This window comes from Oncorhynchus gorbuscha, linkage group LG21 (genome assembly GCF_021184085.1).
Source record: "Oncorhynchus gorbuscha isolate QuinsamMale2020 ecotype Even-year linkage group LG21, OgorEven_v1.0, whole genome shotgun sequence".
Lineage (NCBI taxonomy): Eukaryota > Metazoa > Chordata > Actinopteri > Salmoniformes > Salmonidae > Oncorhynchus > Oncorhynchus gorbuscha.
The window spans coordinates 52834509-52852083 of NC_060193.1; the positions used below are offsets into that span (position 1 = coordinate 52834509).

The 17575-nt window shown below is 40.4% G+C and overlaps 2 protein-coding genes across 8 annotated transcripts; both read left to right on the forward strand.

The window, feature by feature from the left end:
- Positions 1 to 940: 940 nt before the first annotated feature.
- LOC124008569 (SH2 domain-containing adapter protein F-like) lies at positions 941 to 9842 on the forward strand. Of its 3 annotated transcripts, none has more exons than XM_046319944.1 (9): positions 941 to 1072; positions 3380 to 3617; positions 3800 to 3901; positions 3993 to 4245; positions 4604 to 4761; positions 4836 to 4941; positions 5360 to 5531; positions 5647 to 5766; positions 8576 to 9842. In XM_046319944.1, the coding sequence occupies exons 2-9, from the start codon at positions 3384 to 3386 to the stop codon at positions 8760 to 8762; spliced, it is 1332 nt and encodes a 443-aa protein (XP_046175900.1). In that variant the 5' UTR covers positions 941 to 1072; positions 3380 to 3383; the 3' UTR covers positions 8763 to 9842. The 3 variants fall into 3 exon arrangements, with proteins under 3 accessions (XP_046175900.1, XP_046175899.1, XP_046175901.1); XM_046319943.1 differs by lacking the exon at positions 941 to 1072 and adding an exon at positions 1528 to 1775; XM_046319945.1 differs by lacking the exon at positions 941 to 1072 and adding an exon at positions 1528 to 1775 and having other exon boundaries at positions 3380 to 3563.
- Positions 9843 to 11061: 1219 nt separating this feature from the next.
- LOC124008570 (testicular haploid expressed gene protein-like) lies at positions 11062 to 17228 on the forward strand. Of its 5 annotated transcripts, none has more exons than XM_046319951.1 (8): positions 11062 to 12223; positions 15365 to 15801; positions 15868 to 15929; positions 16026 to 16092; positions 16186 to 16312; positions 16420 to 16576; positions 16783 to 16982; positions 17065 to 17228. In XM_046319951.1, exons 2-8 carry the CDS (start codon positions 15740 to 15742, stop codon positions 17104 to 17106), a joined length of 717 nt encoding a protein of 238 aa, XP_046175907.1. In that variant the 5' UTR covers positions 11062 to 12223; positions 15365 to 15739; the 3' UTR covers positions 17107 to 17228. The 5 variants fall into 5 exon arrangements, with proteins under 5 accessions (XP_046175907.1, XP_046175905.1, XP_046175904.1 ...); XM_046319949.1 differs by having other exon boundaries at positions 11062 to 11552; positions 11591 to 12223; positions 15365 to 15929; XM_046319948.1 differs by having other exon boundaries at positions 11062 to 11517; positions 11572 to 12223; positions 15365 to 15929.
- The last annotated feature ends 347 nt before the right edge of the window (positions 17229 to 17575 follow it).

Genomic DNA, 17575 nt, shown 5'->3' on the forward strand with positions numbered 1-17575 from the left:
GCTGCAACTGTGTTAAAGATACTGCTTTTAAACACGGCAATGTGACCGGGGACAATTGTATGGTTAAACAGTACAAATACGGCCTACACTATAAAAATTAGGGGTTCAACAAGGGTTCTTTTAAGATCCTCAGTTCTTAGAAGAACCTTAGGGTTCTTGGAACTCAAAATGGCCCCCAATAGGTTCTTCCAAGAACCCCATAGGAGGTCGGGTTCATGGTGGAACCTCCTTTGTTGGTGGGGGTTATTGCAGCAACCTAACTGCCCAACTGAAACATTTCGATTTGAAAAGACAGGTACATAACTGAGAATTTTTAAAGATTTCCTACATTTTTAGGTGAGGTTTGTCCCTAGAATGATCTAAATTGATATTGTTTTATCATGATACCATCTATCTTTACATATTTGTGCAAATCTTTCTAAAACAGAAAATGGACACAATTCAATGGATATCAATCAACAGAGGTAAGAATATGTAGGCTATAAGAATATGCTCAATAAAAACTTTTGATAATGCTTTTCATATACATACCTTGTCCATAATGTAGAGGCCTATGGGATATTTGAAGAAGTAAGGGAGGAGGATGGTAAATGTGATCTGCATAACATACCAATTGACATATCTTTGTATGCCTCGTCTGTATACTTAGACACAAAAGTGAGCATTTCACTGTACCCTGCAATTACAAATGCGACTCTGTGCATGTGACAAAAAAAAAATCTAATCTAACTGGTAAAACAGTGGACAGTAAGTGTATATTTTGCATTTGTGATATTATTTTGATGTGATATGAAAGTAGAAGTATTTATGTTTCTAGAACAATACTGCAAATGAGAATCGATTCACATTTAGATGGAGTATTTGTCTGTTTTGGCTTCCAGAGCCAATTCACCAATTAAACAGAACATTTAAGGTCCTTGGACTAATGAGTAATGTTAGGCTCCTTTAGTCCAATAATAGGCTAACTGTAGGGGTGCTCATGTTCCTGGGGATCAGAAGTCTCCAGTGCCAGAGAGGCAGTGAAGAAAGTAGAGGAAGATGTGTCAAGGGTAAGGGATCCTAGAGGCTCCAGGTGAGTAGTAGAATGTTGCCAGTACAGAGTGATAGGCCTACGAATGAAGTGTGCTTCAGGAAGGTTGGCTTTTTAGTGTTTATTGCTATTGCTGTCAACTATCCTGCAGGAATAGATTGTAAAATCACAGAAAATAGGTGTTGTGATGGCAGCTGCAGAGAAGTACTTGGGTTTACAAGATTTTAAAGCAGGACGGTGTCCCGTCCTCCCAGACCCTCTGCCTGGTATAGGATCAGATAGGTTCGAAATAGTGGAATGGAGTGGTGGCTTTTTTTAATGAGTGAAGGGTTGGCAATACTTTTTTTTTTGTATTACGAAGTATAATGGATTTATACTCCAGTCCATTTGGTGGCGGTAATGGGCCATTAATATTGGATGCCAACCGCCGTTAAACCCCACCGAATAATACTTTCTTGTAGCTAGCTAACCATTTCGGACTAAAATAGTCGAATTAGTTAGCTTTAGCCAACTAGCTAGCTAGCTTGCTAACTGAAATAATATTCTACAAAATGCATTTAATCTTTGTTTTAAACTGACTGACGTAGCGTAGTTAATTTACGTTGGTGGCAGGCAAACTTGTTTTCTTCAGCTCCAGCCGAGGGAAGCTAACGTTAGCAAGCTACAATGACATTTCTGTGAATTCATGGGGGTGGACACACAATTAAATACGTAATTGGCTGACGGCCACGATTTCCATCAAAACGTAAGTATCGTTTTTATATTATGCAAATATAAGCTACATAGCCAACGTTAGCTAGTTAACGTTATGTCTTCAATGTTGCACCAAACATGACTAACGTTAGCTAGCTAACATCAGCTGATTATAGCCAAACATTCGTAGTAGGTAACGTTATATCCATGACTGAGTAGCTTGTCAGTCGCATTCCAGATTCAAACGAAATATAGCCTTCTTGTAAATATAAAAATATGGAAATACAGTGCTATATGTAACCAGATAACAAACAGTTACTACTCTCTCAAACGTTAGTTTGATGAATGCATGAATGAATATTCGCATTAGCGTATATATAACCAGATAACGTATCCAGTTACTACTCTCTCAAACGTTAGTTTGATGAATGCATTCCAAGCATCTGCCTCTAACCCTAGGAAGCTCTTTCTCCTCAGAAAAGAAGATCGACGACATCTCCTCGTTTGCTAAGTCAAACAACACCGCCTGCTCACACTGCCCTATTCTGACCTCTTTCTCCTCTCTCTCCAGATGAAATCTCGCGTCTTGTGAAACCCTATCCCCTCCTCTCTTCTCCAGAATCATATAGCCTTCTTGTCAAAAGCAAAGGAAATAGGTAGCTAGTCCGAGTGATTGAAAGAGTCCTTTCTCTGTTCTCCCTCTATGTTATATATATATCACTTGGCATTTCCGGAGACCTACAGACCAGTAATCCCTCCGAAACTCTTGAACGTGCCTCACATGGTCTCTCCTACCAAAGCTCATTGCTATGCAGACCCTGACTCGCTCCTATGGCGTGGCGAGAATCTGTCTCCTCACACAATTAATCTTCTCCTTTCCCCCTTCTGATGACCAGGTGGCGAATCGCATCTCTGCATGTCTGGCTATCAACCTCACGTGCTCTTCCTCCCGGGGAAGGACTGTTTGATGATCTCGCCATTGACATCCATTGTGTCCTCCTCCCAGAGCGCTAAGAACCTTAACAACTTCTCAACTAACATCAAGGCGGTGGCCCGTTCCTGAGGTTCATCCTGCCTCACATGTCCCTGCCCCCATTAAACCCTACAACTCATCCAGAACGCCGCAGCCCGTCTAGTGTTCAATCAAGTTCTCTCATGGCTTCCAGTCAAGTTACATTAAGGGCACTGGAGACCTCGCTCAGCTAAGTCAAAACTTTAGCCTAGCTTTATCTAGCTCCGATCCTCCTGTCACAAAGCAAAGGATACATAGGTAGCTAGTGTGATTGAAAGAGTCCTTTCTTTTGCTCAATATGTTATATATATATGGGCCTTTAAACAACTAGGGCCCCGAGTTTTTCCTGTCCATGTCCACTGCCCCCATACCAATCAAGTTATGTCATTAGTTACATTAGAACGTTAATATTCCTCTTAGATAAATTGTCTGACCTACCCTGATCACTTACATTGTCCAATGACTGACTGCCAGACCCAGTGTTTTATTCCCATATTCCCTCTCACACCCAGTTTGATGAGCATCCACTGAATGCCTGTGTGTTGTTTTTACTTATTCCATTGTCACGGTAAACACATTATTGGAAGTGTTGACAGTGTTTGTTAGATACAATGTAATATTCTGATTTATTCTCCTTCCCTCAGACCCATGGCAAAGTGGTTAAAGGACTACCTGAACTTCGGCAGCCGTCGAGACGGCCCCCAGCTTCCGCGTCCTGACTACACAGAGAGTGCGATCCTGAGGGCCTACAGAGCCCAGAAAGACCTGGACTTTGAAGACCCCTACCAGAGCGCAGAGAAACCACAAAATGGTGGCTGCAGGGGGACAGTAAGCCTGCATGCATTTCCTGCCTTCGCTTCTGTCCTTCCCAACGATGCAGAGGTGGGAAATGTTATATCTTCTGCTGTTATTACAGCAGAGGAGGCTGGTTGGCAGAGATATAGGAGGACTGGCTCAATGTAATTGCTGGAATGGGTTGGATTTAACAGTATCAAACACTTGGCTTTACAGGTGTTATGACCATGTTATTACAGGTCTTTAAAGGTTGTTATAATGTATTCCAGGTGAAGGTGGTGTCTCCCAAACACAGGCTGATCAAGGTGGATTCTCAGGAGTTCAGTCGCAGTAAGATCCCCCTGAGCCCCGTCACCATCCACCAGGAACCGGTATGGCATGACAGTTGTTGTTTTTATTGTTGATCTCCCTCTTTCATGTTATTTTCTCACTATCCCACCCACCCTCCATCACTCTCTTTAGGTGCTTCCCTCTGCTCCTGCAGCAGTAGGGGACTCCGACACTGTCTACTCGGACCCGTTTGATGCCAGACCAGTTCCACGGCTTAGAGCAGATTGGGAGCCTAACCCCAGCCCACACCTTTCCTTGGGCCTCAGCCCCATCACCAGTCCTACCCTGGTAGCCTTCAGCCCTAACCCGATCCTAGGGTTCAGTCTCCGTCCAGGGGACAGCAGCAGCTACATGGAACCCTTTGAAGCCCAGAGGGTCATCACAGGTTGGTTACTTTTAGCTGTTGCCTACACACCCACACATTGTGGCCGTGTGTCACACATTTGATGGTTTTAAAATCTAAATGTCCTTTTCAACACTCTGTCCATATCATACCAAACACACGTTATCATACATACAAAGCAAAACACAAAACACCGTGTTTCTACACCTGCATTGCTTGCTGTTTGGGGTTTTAGGCTGGGTTTCTGTACAGCACTTTGAGATATCAGCTGATGTACGAAGGGCTATATAAATAAAATTTGATTGATTGATTGATTGGACTTCACGCCTGGCTGTCTAAAATGACTGACATACTACTGAGATGCATAGACTCACAGTTAATTAATTGATTGTGTGTGTAGAGCTCCAGCAGGGCCCAGAGCGGGGCCGACCAGGAGTGGGCAGTGGAAGGGTTGGGATCGGAGATCAACTCTATGATGACCCCTACGATGAGAGGACTCGACATCGCCACCGGGAAGCGCCACCGCAGCAGGGGAGAGAGTTCCTCAGGGACGAACCGGTAACAATCTTCTTCTTATTCTTCTCTGTTTTGATTTCATCATCCTCCTACATCCTCTCCTCTTCCTCTTCCAGAGAGAGGTCAGAGAGAGCAGGCTGCCCCAGGACGATGAGAGACCAGCAGAGGAGTACGACCAGCCCTGGGAATGGAAGAAGGACAACATCTCCAAAGCTCTAGCAGGTAGATATCTAATAGAGGAAAGCATCACTGAATTGTTGGGCTCTAAAATACATAATCTCTAAAGTTCTAGCAAGTAGACCAGTGCTATGCTCTATTCTGGTGTAGGAGGCACTCAGTAGATGCTGCAGTTTTACATTTTAATAATAAATAATAATAATATATGCCATTTAGCAGACGCTTTTATCCAAAGCGACTTACAGTCATGTGTGCATACATTCTACGTAGCCGACACTCTTATCCAGAGAGATTTACAGGACCAATCAGATTTCAGTGCCTTGCTCAAGGGCACATTTTTCACCTAGTCTGTGCCGGGATTCGAACCAGCGACCTTTCGGTAACTGGCTCAAATCTCTTAACCACTAGACTACCTGTTGCCCAGCTATTTAAGTAGTTGGCTAATAAAACTCTCCATTTGTAGTGAAGTTTGAGGGGGCGGAGTGGGAGAAGTCGTTAGGCCAGTCAGACCAGGCCAAACTACCCAGGACCAGCCCCACAGCCCCAGGGGGTGCAGCCAACCTTCGGAGGCCTGGTGACACCCCCCCTATCCTGGGTGAGAGAGTGGACCCCTGCCTGCCCCTGGAGAGACAGGTGTAAGTTCCTCCCCTCAACCGCTGACTCTCAGTATAATTTAAGAAGCTCCCCCTGGCCGTGTGTGACAATTGTGTCCCTTGCTATGCGTGACACGGTAATATGTCCCCCTTGCAGGTGGTACCACGGTGCTGTGAGTCGTGCGGAGGCAGAGACTCTACTGACGTTGTGCAAAGAGAGTTCCTACCTGGTGAGGAAGAGCCAGACCTGCCCACAAGACTACTCTCTCTCCCTCAGGTACCTTTACACACTCTCCCTCTCTCATTCTCCTGGTGTTATTTTTTTTGTTAGTTTGTTTTTCTCCACAATTTTGTGGTATCCAATTGGTAGTTAGTCTTGTCCCATCGCTGCAACTCCCGTACGGACTCGGGAGAGGCGAAGATCGAGAGCCGTGCGTCCCCCGAAACACAACCCAGCCAAGTCGCACTGCTTCTTGACACAACGCCCGCTAAACCCGGAAGCCAGCCACACCAATGTGTCGGAAGAAACACCTGGCGACCATGTCAGCTTGCATTGTGCCTGGCCCGCCACAGGAGTCGCTAATGCGCGATGGGACAAGGACGGCCGGCCAAACCCTCCCCTAAAACGGACGATGCTGGGCCAATTGTGCGCCGCCCCATGGGTCCGGGCGCGGCCGGCTGCGACAGAGCCTGGACTTGACCCAGGATCTCTAGTGCCTTAGACCACTGGACCACTCAGGAAGCCTTCCTGATGTTCTACATTATGCCAATCACATCATCGTAAATGGGTTTTCCATGGGTTTTCCATATTTATCTAGGCCCTAATAAGGTGTTAAGGTTTTTTTATTTATTTTTAATTTCACCTTTTATTTAACCGGGTATCCTAGTTGAGAACAAGTTCTCATTTGCAACTGCGGCCTGGCCAAGATAAAGCAAAGCAGTGTGACACAGACAACAACAGAGTTACACATGGAGTAAACAATAAACAAGTCAATGACACAGTAGAAAAAATAAAGTCTATATACAGTGTGTGCAAAAGGCATGAGGAGGTAGGCAATAGGTGAATGCACCAATTTGTAAGTCGCTCTGGATAAGAGCGTCTGCTAAATGACGTAAATGTAAATGTAAATGTAAATGCAATAAATAGGCCATAGTAGTGAATAATTACAATTTAGCAGATTAACACTGGAGTGATAAATGAGCAGATGATGTGCAAGTAAAGCAGAAAAGTAAATAAAATAAAAACAGTATGGGGATGAGGTAGGTAGATTGGGTGGGTGGGCTATTTACAGATGGACTATGTACAGCTGCAGCGATCGGTTAGCTGCTCAGATAGTTGATGTTTAAAGTTGGTGAGGGAAATCAAAGGTCAACTTCAGCAAATTTGTTTATTTATTTATTTATTTTTTTGGGCAATTCGTTCCAGTCACTGGCAGCAGATATCTGGAAGGAAAGGCGGCCAAATGAGGTGTTGGCTTTGGGGATGATCAGTGAGATATATCTGCTGGAACGTGTGCTACGGGTGGGTGTTATCGTGACCAGTGAACTGAGATAAGGTGGAGCTTTACCTAGCATAGACTTATAGATGACCTGGAGCCAGGCGATGAATATGTAGCGAGGGCTGGCCGACTAGAGCATACAGGTCGCAGTGGTATAAGGTGATTTGGTAACAAAACAGATGGCACTGTGATAGACTGCATCCAGTTTGCTGAGTAGAGTGTTGGAAGCTATTTTGTAGATGACATCGCCGAAGTCGAGGATCGGTAGGATAGTCAGTTTTATAAGGGTAAGTTTGGCGGCGTGAGTGAAGGAGGCTTTGTTGCGAAATAGAAAGACTATTCTAGATTTGATTTTGGATTGGAGATGTTTAATATGAGTCTGGAAGGAGAGTTTACAGTCTCGCCAGACACCTAGGTATTTATAGTTGTCCACATATTCTAGGTCGGAACCGTCCAGGGTGGTGATGCTGGTCGGGCGGGCGGGCAGCGGGCGGGTGCGGGCAGCGAGCGGTTGAAAAGCATACATTTAGTTTTACTAGAGTTTAAGAGTAGTTGGAGGCCACGGAAAGAGTGTTGTATGGCATTGAAGCTCGTTTGGAGGTTAGTTGGCACAGTGTCCAAGGAAGGGCCAGAAGTATACAGAATGGTGTCGTCTGCGTAGAGGTGGATCAGGGAATCGCCCGCAGCAAGAGCGACATCATTGATGTATACAGAGAAAAGAGTCAGCCTGAGAATTGAACCCTGTGGCACCCCCATAGAGACTGCCAGAGGTCCGGACAACATGCCCTCCGATTTGACACACTGAACTCTGTCTGCAAAGTAGTTGGTGAACCAGGCGAGGCAGTCATTAGAAAATCCAAGTCTGCCGATAAGAATAAGGTGATTGACAGAGTCGAAGGCCTTGGCCAGGTCGATGAAGACTGCTGCACAGTACTGTCTTTTCTCGATGGCGGTTATGATATCGTTTAGTACCTTGAGTGTGGCTGAGGTGCACCCGTGACTGGCTCGGAAGCTGGATTGCACACAGCGGAGAAGGTACGGTGGGATTCGAAATGGTCAGTGATCTGTTTATTAACTTGGCTTTCGAAGACTTTATAAAGGCAGAGCAGGATGGATATAGGTCTGTAACAGTCTATGGTGTCACCCCCTTTGAAAAGGGGGATGACTGCGGCAGCTTTCCAATCTTTAGGGATTTCAGACGATATGAGAGGTTGAACAGGCTGGTAATGGGGGTTGCAACAATGGCGGCGGATAGTTTTAGAAATAGAGGGTCCAGATTGTCTAGCCCAGCTGATTTGTATGGGTCCAGGTTTTGCAGCTCATTCAGAACATTTGCGATCTGGATTTGGGTGAAGGAGAAGCTGGGGAGGTTCGGGCGAGTAGCTGCGGGGGAGGCGGAGCTGTTGGCCGGGGTAGGAGTAGCCAGGAGGAAGGCATGGCCAGCCGTTTAGAAATGCTTATTGAAATGGTCAATTATTGTTGATTTATAAGTGGTGAGCGTGTTACCTAGCATCAGTGCAGTGGGCAGCTGGGTGGAGGTGCTCTTGTAACGCTGCTCTCTCTTTTTCTCTCTCCTCTCTCTTTCAGGAGTTGTCAGGGCTTCATGCATATGAAGTTCACTCGGAGTTCAGAGAGTCGTTACGTCCTGGGAGAGAACAGTCCTCCATTCTCCTCTGTACCAGAGGTCATCCACTACTACACCATGCACAAACTACCTATCAGAGGAGCTGAACACCTGTCTCTGCTCTACCCTGTCATAGTACAGACCCTCTGACCCTTCTCCACTCATTATCAGCATCCCAACTGGCACCCTAATCCCTACGTAGTGCACTACTTTAGTGCACTCTGATCAAAAGTAGTGCACTATATAGGCAATAGAGTGGAACATGCCTATATGTGATACTATTACAGAAGGTGCTGTCGTCTGCGGAGATGCTAACATGGCTGCTGTGGAACTGTGTGATGTTTTTCTTAGAGAGTCAACATGGTTCTGGTAGAAACCACAATGGTTAAACTATATATGGCCAAAGGCAAATGCTGTAACAGAGCAGGTTACTGTATGTCAATAGTGTTATTGATCATCTGTCTGGCACATTGATTAGCTAGCTGTACCAGGGTGGGAGTTTCATCCCATAGTGCTATACAGTAGAACGCTACATCGCTATAGTGGAAAGCTATTATAGAAACGTGTGCTTGAAAGCTATTTCAGTACTTGTATGTATGAATGCTGGTATTATACCCCGAGTGTACAAAATATTAGGAACACCTCCTGATATTGAGTTGCACCCCCTTTTGCCCTCTGTACAGCCTCAGTTCGCCGGGGCATGGACTACAAGGTGTTGAAAGCGCTCCACGGTGATACTGGCCCATGTTGACTCCGATGCTTCCAACACTTCCCAAGTTGGATGTCCTTTGAGTGGTGGACCATTATTGATACACACAAACTGTTGTGTAAAAAACCCAGCAGTGTTGCAGTTCTTGACACACTCAAATCGGAGTGCCTACTACCACGTCCTGTTCAAAGGCATTTAAATATTTTGTCTTGCCCATTCACCCTCTGAATGGCACATATACACAATCCATGTCTGAATTGTCTCAAGGCTTAAGAAATCCTCCTTTAACCTGTCTCCTCCACTTCATAGACACAGATGACATCAATAAGGGATCATAGCGTTCGCCTAGTCGGAATGTAATGGGAAGAGCAGGTGTTCCTAATGTTTTGTGTAGTGTGTTAAAGTGTGAATGTTTTTTGGACTTTGATCATGAAAGCTAAAGAATAATAGGTAGGTTTGTAACTGTGGTGCTGTTTGTAAGGTTTTCTTGTGTTCTATGAAATTAAAGTGTGATTTTGTTTTTAAAAAAACTTAAGTCTAACCCCATATACACAGGTAGAGGGAAGGGATACGGGTTGTTCAGATAAATATATTTCCTACTTTCCATTGTCCATACTAATATAATTGCTTTGTTCTAATTGGTGTTTAAATTGGAATTGCAAGAGAAATCGAAACAATACCCGCATGTGCGTTCAATGACGTCCTCATTATGAAAGCGTTTCACATCACAGTGTGTGACATATGATATAGATTCCGGCGTCACCATAGCAACCACCAGGGGTCAGTATCAGCGCAAACAAGGATAAACATCAACGGTGCGTTCGTAAATTCACTTTGACTGGCTATTTAGGGTGTAGTTGTAAATTCAATCTGGAGTGCAAGTGTGCGCTCAGACTGCGTTCTGGGCATTCATACATTTGTTTCACTTTCGGAGCGTTCAGAGCGCACACTGGAGGCTTTGGCTAGCTGTCAAGCACCCAAGCTAACTGGCTAAAGGTGGCTAGATTGGGTGCTTGACTACTAACAGGCTGAAGTTGGCTAGATTACTAGCTACTTCCAAACACATGAAAGAACACCTCACTCGCCATAGCAGAGAAGATTAGGCTTTTTAGATGTTATCTAGAGCGTTTGTGACGAACTGCTGCTGGTAACAATTTCATAGTTTTTGTTTGCCATCGTCTACCAACTGGTTATAGTCAATGGGTGTTGCGCGTTCGTAAATTCATCAGTTATTCAGTGCTCTGGCACAAACGAGAGTGCTCTGAAATTGGAGTAGATAGCCAGAGTGCATTTACGAACGCACCCCTACTCAGTTTTCAGTGCACTCTAGTCTGAGTGTATCAGAGCTCAGAATAACTAGCTAATGAATGTATGAACGCACAACACCTGTTGAATACTACACGTATCAGGAAATGTCGGCAAAAAAAACGTTTTTAAATTGTTGCCAGCAGCACAGTTACAGTCCACCAACTCTCTAGATGACACGAGCCTAGCCTGCTCTGCTTGGGCGAGTCAAATGGTCAGAGTGAGGTGTTCTCTCATTTATGTCTGGAAGTAGCAAGCAAGCCAACGTTAGCCAGTTATCTTGGGTGCTCGACTGTCGTTGTGTGGTCAGAACGCTCGGATCAACCCTAATCCTCGGCCAGAGCGTCAACTGTGCGCTCTGAATTTACGAAAGGACAATCTGACATTTTTCTAAATTTACGAACGCACAGAGCGTCTGGCACTCCAGTGCAAATTTACGAACACACCCCAAGTTGATCGCGAGGCAGCCGCAGGTAGGCGACGTGATAAAATAACGTGATGATGTGTGCAAATATTTTAGGCTGCTAATCGTGGATATTGCGTTTACTTTATTAAAAACGTATCTGGTTAATACTTTATACTCATGAACTGACTCACTATCCTATGTTATCATTGTTCAAGGTGAATTATTCCTACTGTAGTAGTAAATAAAGTCGGTGGCAACTTGGCATCCAGTGCATAGTTGACAGCATATTTGAGAGAAAGTTGAAAATATTTTCTTACTAGTGGTCATGACAGCTCTTATACCCTGATGAAGACAGCTTGGCTGTCGAAACGTTGGTATTACATTTTTGCATCTGAGCTCCAAGAGTGTGCAGCTCTCTTTTATTTTCATGACAGCTCTTATGTCATGTTTATGCCATTGTTAGGCTATTTACATGTCATAATGAGGTGTTTTTGTTAGGGTATTTACATGTCATAATGAGGTGTCATTGTTAGGCTGAGGTGTCATTGTTAGGCTGAGGTGTCATTGTTAGGCTATTTACATGTCATAATGAGGTGTTATTGTTAGGCTATTTACATGTCATAATGAGGTGTTATTGTTAGGCTATTTACATGTCATAATGAGGTGTTATTGTTAGGCTATTTACATGTCATAATGAGGTGTTATTGTTAGGCTATTTACATGTCATAATGAGGTGTTATTGTTAGGCTATTTACATGTCATAATGAGGTGTTATTGTTAGGCTATTTACATGTCATAATGAGGTGTTATTGTTAGGCTATTTACATGTCATAATGAGGTGTTATTGTTAGGCTATTTACATGTCATAATGAGGTGTTATTGTTAGGCTATTTACATGTCATAATGAGGTGTTATTGTTAGGCTGAGGTGTCATTGTTAGGCTATTTACATGTCATAATGAGGTGTTATTGTTAGGCTATTTACATGTCATAATGAGGTGTTATTGTTAGGCTATTTACATGTCATAATGAGGTGTTATTGTTAGGCTATTTACATGTCATAATGAGGTGTCATTGTTAGGCTGAGGTGTCATTGTTAGGCTATTTACATGTCATAATGAGGTGTTATTGTTAGGCTATTTACATGTCATAATGAGGTGTCATTGTTAGGCTATTTACATGTCATAATGAGGTGTTATTGTTAGGCTATTTACATGTCATAATGAGGTGTCATTGTTAGGCTGAGGTGTCATTGTTAGGCTATTTACATGTCATAATGAGGTGTTATTGTTAGGCTATTTACATGTCATAATGAGGTGTTATTGTTAGGCTATTTAATAATAATAATAATAATAATAATATAATATGACATATGAAACCCCACCTCTTTAAGGAATACCTAGGATAGGATAAAGTAATCCTTCTCACCCCCCCTCCCCCCCTTAAAATATTTAGATGCACTATTGTAAAGTGGTTGTTCCACTGGATGTCATAAGGTGAATGCACCAATTTGTAAGTCGCTCTGGATAAGAGCGTCTGCTAAATGACTTAAATGTAAATGTAAATGTAATGTAGTATATTATATTATATTACATCTATGTATTTTATGTATTATATTACATTATGTATTTTATGTATTATATTACATCTATGTAGTATATTATATTATATCTATGTATTTTATTTTTATATTACATCTATGTAGTATATTATATTATATTACATCTATGTAGTATATTATATTATATCTATGTATTTTATGTATTATATTACATCTATGTAGTATATTATATTATATCTATGTATTTTATGTATTATATTACATCTATGTAGTATATTATATTATATTACATCTATGTAGTATATTATATTATATTACATCTATGTAGTATATTATATTACATCTATGTATTTTATGTATTATATTACATCTATGTAGTATATTATATTACATCTATGTATTTTATGTATTATATTACATCTATGTAGTATATTATATTATATCTATGTATTTTATGTATTATATTACATCTATGTATTTTATGTATTATATTACATCTATGTAGTATATTATATTATATTACATCTATGTAGTATATTATATTACATCTATGTATTTTATGTATTATATTACATCTATGTATTTTATGTATTATATTACATCTATGTATTTTATGTATTATATTACATCTATGTAGTGTATTATATTACATCTATGTGGTATATTATATTACATCTATGTGGTATATTATATTACATCTATGTAGTGTATTATATTACATCTATGTGGTATATTATATTACATCTATGTAGTGTATTATATTATATCTATGTATTTTATGTATTATATTACATCTATGTAGTGTATTATATTACATCTATGTAGTGTATTATATTACATCTATGTAGTATATTATATCATATTACATCTATGTATTTTATGTATTATATTACATCCATGTAGTATATTATATTATATTACATCCATGTATTATATTATATTATATTACATCTATGTAGTATATTATATTATATTACATCTATGTATTTTATGTATTATATTGCATCCATATAGTATATTATATTATATTACATCCATGTATTATATTATATTATATTACATCCATGTATTATATTATATTATATTACATCTATGTAGTATATTATATTATATTACATCCATGTATTATATTATATTATGTTACATCTATGTAGTATATTATATTATATCCATGTATTTTATGTATTATATTACATCTATGTAGTATATTATATTATATCCATGTATTTTATGTATTATATTACATCTATGTAGTATATTATATTATATTACATCTATGTAGTATATTATATTACATCTATGTAGTATATTATATTATATTACATCTATGTAGTATATTATATTATATCCATGTATTTTATGTATTATATTACATCTATGTAGTATATTATATTATATTACATCTATGTAGTATATTATATTACATCTATGTAGTATGTTATATTATATTACATCTATGTAGTATATTATATTACATCTATGTAGTATATTATGTTACATCTATGTAGTATATTATATTATATTACATCTATGTATTATATTATATTATATTACATCTATGTAGTATATTATATTACATCTATGTAGTATGTTATATTATATTACATCTATGTAGTATATTATATTACATCTATGTAGTATATTATGTTACATCTATGTAGTATATTATATTATATTACATCTATGTAGTATATTATATTGCATCCATGTATTATATTATATTATATTACATCTATGTGGTATGTTATATTATATTACATCTATGTAGTATATTATATTACATCTATGTAGTATTCTAGTGCTCTCGGAAAGTATTCAGACCCATTGACATTTCTCACATTTTGTTACATTACAGCCTTATTTTAAAACTGATTAAATTATTTTTCCGCTCATCAAACTACACATAATAGTGTAGTATATTATATTACATCTATGTAGTATATTATATTATATTACATCTATGTAGTATATTATATTACATCTATGTAGTATATTATATTATATTACATCTATGTAGTATATTATATTATATCCATGTATTTTATGTATTATATTACATCTATGTAGTATATTATATTATATTACATCTATGTAGTATATTATATTACATCTATGTAGTATGTTATATTATATTACATCTATGTAGTATATTATATTACATCTATGTAGTATATTATGTTACATCTATGTAGTATATTATATTATATTACATCTATGTATTATATTATATTATATTACATCTATGTAGTATATTATATTACATCTATGTAGTATGTTATATTATATTACATCTATGTAGTATATTATATTACATCTATGTAGTATATTATGTTACATCTATGTAGTATATTATATTATATTACATCTATGTAGTATATTATATTGCATCCATGTATTATATTATATTATATTACATCTATGTGGTATGTTATATTATATTACATCTATGTAGTATATTATATTACATCTATGTAGTATTCTAGTGCTCTCGGAAAGTATTCAGACCCATTGACATTTCTCACATTTTGTTACATTACAGCCTTATTTTAAAACTGATTAAATTATTTTTCCGCTCATCAAACTACACATAATAGTGACAAACAAATAAAAGGATTTATAAATGTTGCTAATGTATTATAATAACACATTTAGATACGTTTTCAGACCCTTTACTCAGTACTTTTATGCACACATGACTGTAAGTCGCTTTGGATAAAAGCGTCTGCTAAATGGCATATATTATTATTATTATTATTTACATGTCATAATGAGGTGTCATTGTTAGGCTGAGGTGTCATTGTTAGGCTATTTACATGTCATAATGAGGTGTTATTGTCACCCCTTTGACTTTGTACTTGTCTCCCATTGAAGAAAAGGTGTGTGTGCACTGTGTTCAGAGACATTTTAAGGGAAGTACAATAAACCAGTGGAGGCTGCTGAGGGGAGCAAGGCACATAATAATGGCTGGAAAGGAGTTAATGGAATGGCATCTTACACGTGGAAACCATGTGTTTGCTGTCTTTGATACCATTCCACCAATGCCTCTCCAGCCATTACCACAAGCCCGTCATCCCCAATTAAGGTGCCACCAACCTCCTGTGCAATAAACAGTCATCTTTTTGTTATGCTTCAGCAGCTCGCGTATCCATGACTACCCGGATGGTGCAACTCGCTCAGCCCAAACCCAACCTGCTCCGATTCCCTGACCGGTACTGCCACACAAACACACACATGCACACGCACACTGACAGACTGACTGATTCTTTTCCTTCCAGACGGTCAGTCTACTGGCTAGATGAACTCCCACCTGAAAGAAATGGCTCCACCACCACGTTTGGTAAGATCACCCCACTCTCTTTCTGTCTCTATGATGTTTGTGTTGTGGATAATTGACTTGATAATGACCTTTTTAATGTTACTGTTTTTGTTGTAGAGTTGACGCCCCACTGGTCCCAGCTGTGTGGCAGGAAGCGGCTTAATTCTGGGTTCGAACAGAGCAGGTGCGACGTCATAATGTTGTACAGTATGTTAATGATGTGTATAATGCATGATGTCTATGATGGCTACTGATGACTCTCCTCCTCCCTCTCCAGATCATCTCCCCAATGGGAGGTCAGTGTCGCAGCTCTGAGTGCCTATCCATCCAATAGAGTGTGTTCTCTGGCTTTGCCCCGCCTCCCCACCGCAGGCTGGGTATCTGACCGCCCCCTACTGGCCTCCGTGAGCACCACACACACACACCTCAATGTATAACCCTCTCTATCTGTGTCTCTCTATATCTAGCTATCTCTCTTGTTTCCTCTCTTTGTATGTGTCTCTCTCTCTAGCTGAGCAGAGCGGTGCGGACTGCAGTAGCCAGTCCTAGGGTCTGCCAGTTGGCCTGTCCCAAGCGGAGGCAGGGTCTCTATTCGCCCCATTCATCCAAGACCTCACTGGCACCCCCCCACCCAGCTGCAACCTCCTCCCGACTACAGCTCCTTGCCAGTAAGACACTTCGGATACCTCGTATTTACCTCAGAGAGTAACATTTAGTAATGGCCATCCAACTACAATGCAAAGTAAATGTGGTGTTAATTTTTAGCCTGAAAATTGTCGCTACTCTACCTGTCTCGCACACAACTCTCTCTTTTTCCATTACTCTCTCCATCTCCTTCCTCCTCCCCATCCCCATCCCACCTCCCCTCTCCCAGTCCCTAAGTCTGACCACCCCCAGTATGCCCAGGACCGTCCAGTCATCTGGCCAGTGCCTGGGCCAGTGAGGAAGGCAGTAGCCAGTGAGAGGGTGCAGGTCCTTTCACGGCCCAACCAGCGGAAGGCGCTGTTCCAAGGCTACAACCCGTACACGGTTACCCTAGCTGCACGCTCCGCTAGCGCCTCGCCGCGCCTACAGGTGAGCTGTGTTTCTCTCATTTACTCATTCATTTAAATAATTTAATAAAAATGTCATTAGTTTGTCTGTTTGTTTATTACAGGAGCTTTGTCTGCCCCTGCCGCGGAAATGCAAGGGCAAATAGACGAATGCATCTCATCTCACACCTCTACAGTACCTCCAGCCGCCTCTTCTTCAGATACTCTGTCTCCTGTACAGCATGTCCCTGATCACACTGCTTCATAATAAAGACCCTCTGTGATCTCATTGAGGCATGTTGCTGGGTCTTTGTTCTGGTCCAACGGGACCGCTGGCTTTAGAAGGTGGATTGTTTAGTGCTGCGACGTTCAACAGCGTGCTGATCATTCAACTGAACTGAAGTGACTTTTACGAGCACCAAATGGGAGTTGTCACAGACCTAGAATATTACAACGCACATTAAACATAAAGAGAGCCACCTGAATGTAAAAGTGTACCTTATATCTTTCAGTGTGCAATTGTAGTATGTGACAGATGTAGGAAACCTGAAAAGGGGTGTAATATCCTTTACGAATATTCCCTCTCCTGTTAACCCGCTACTGCACATAGTTGCACTAAGGCAACAGAAAACCATT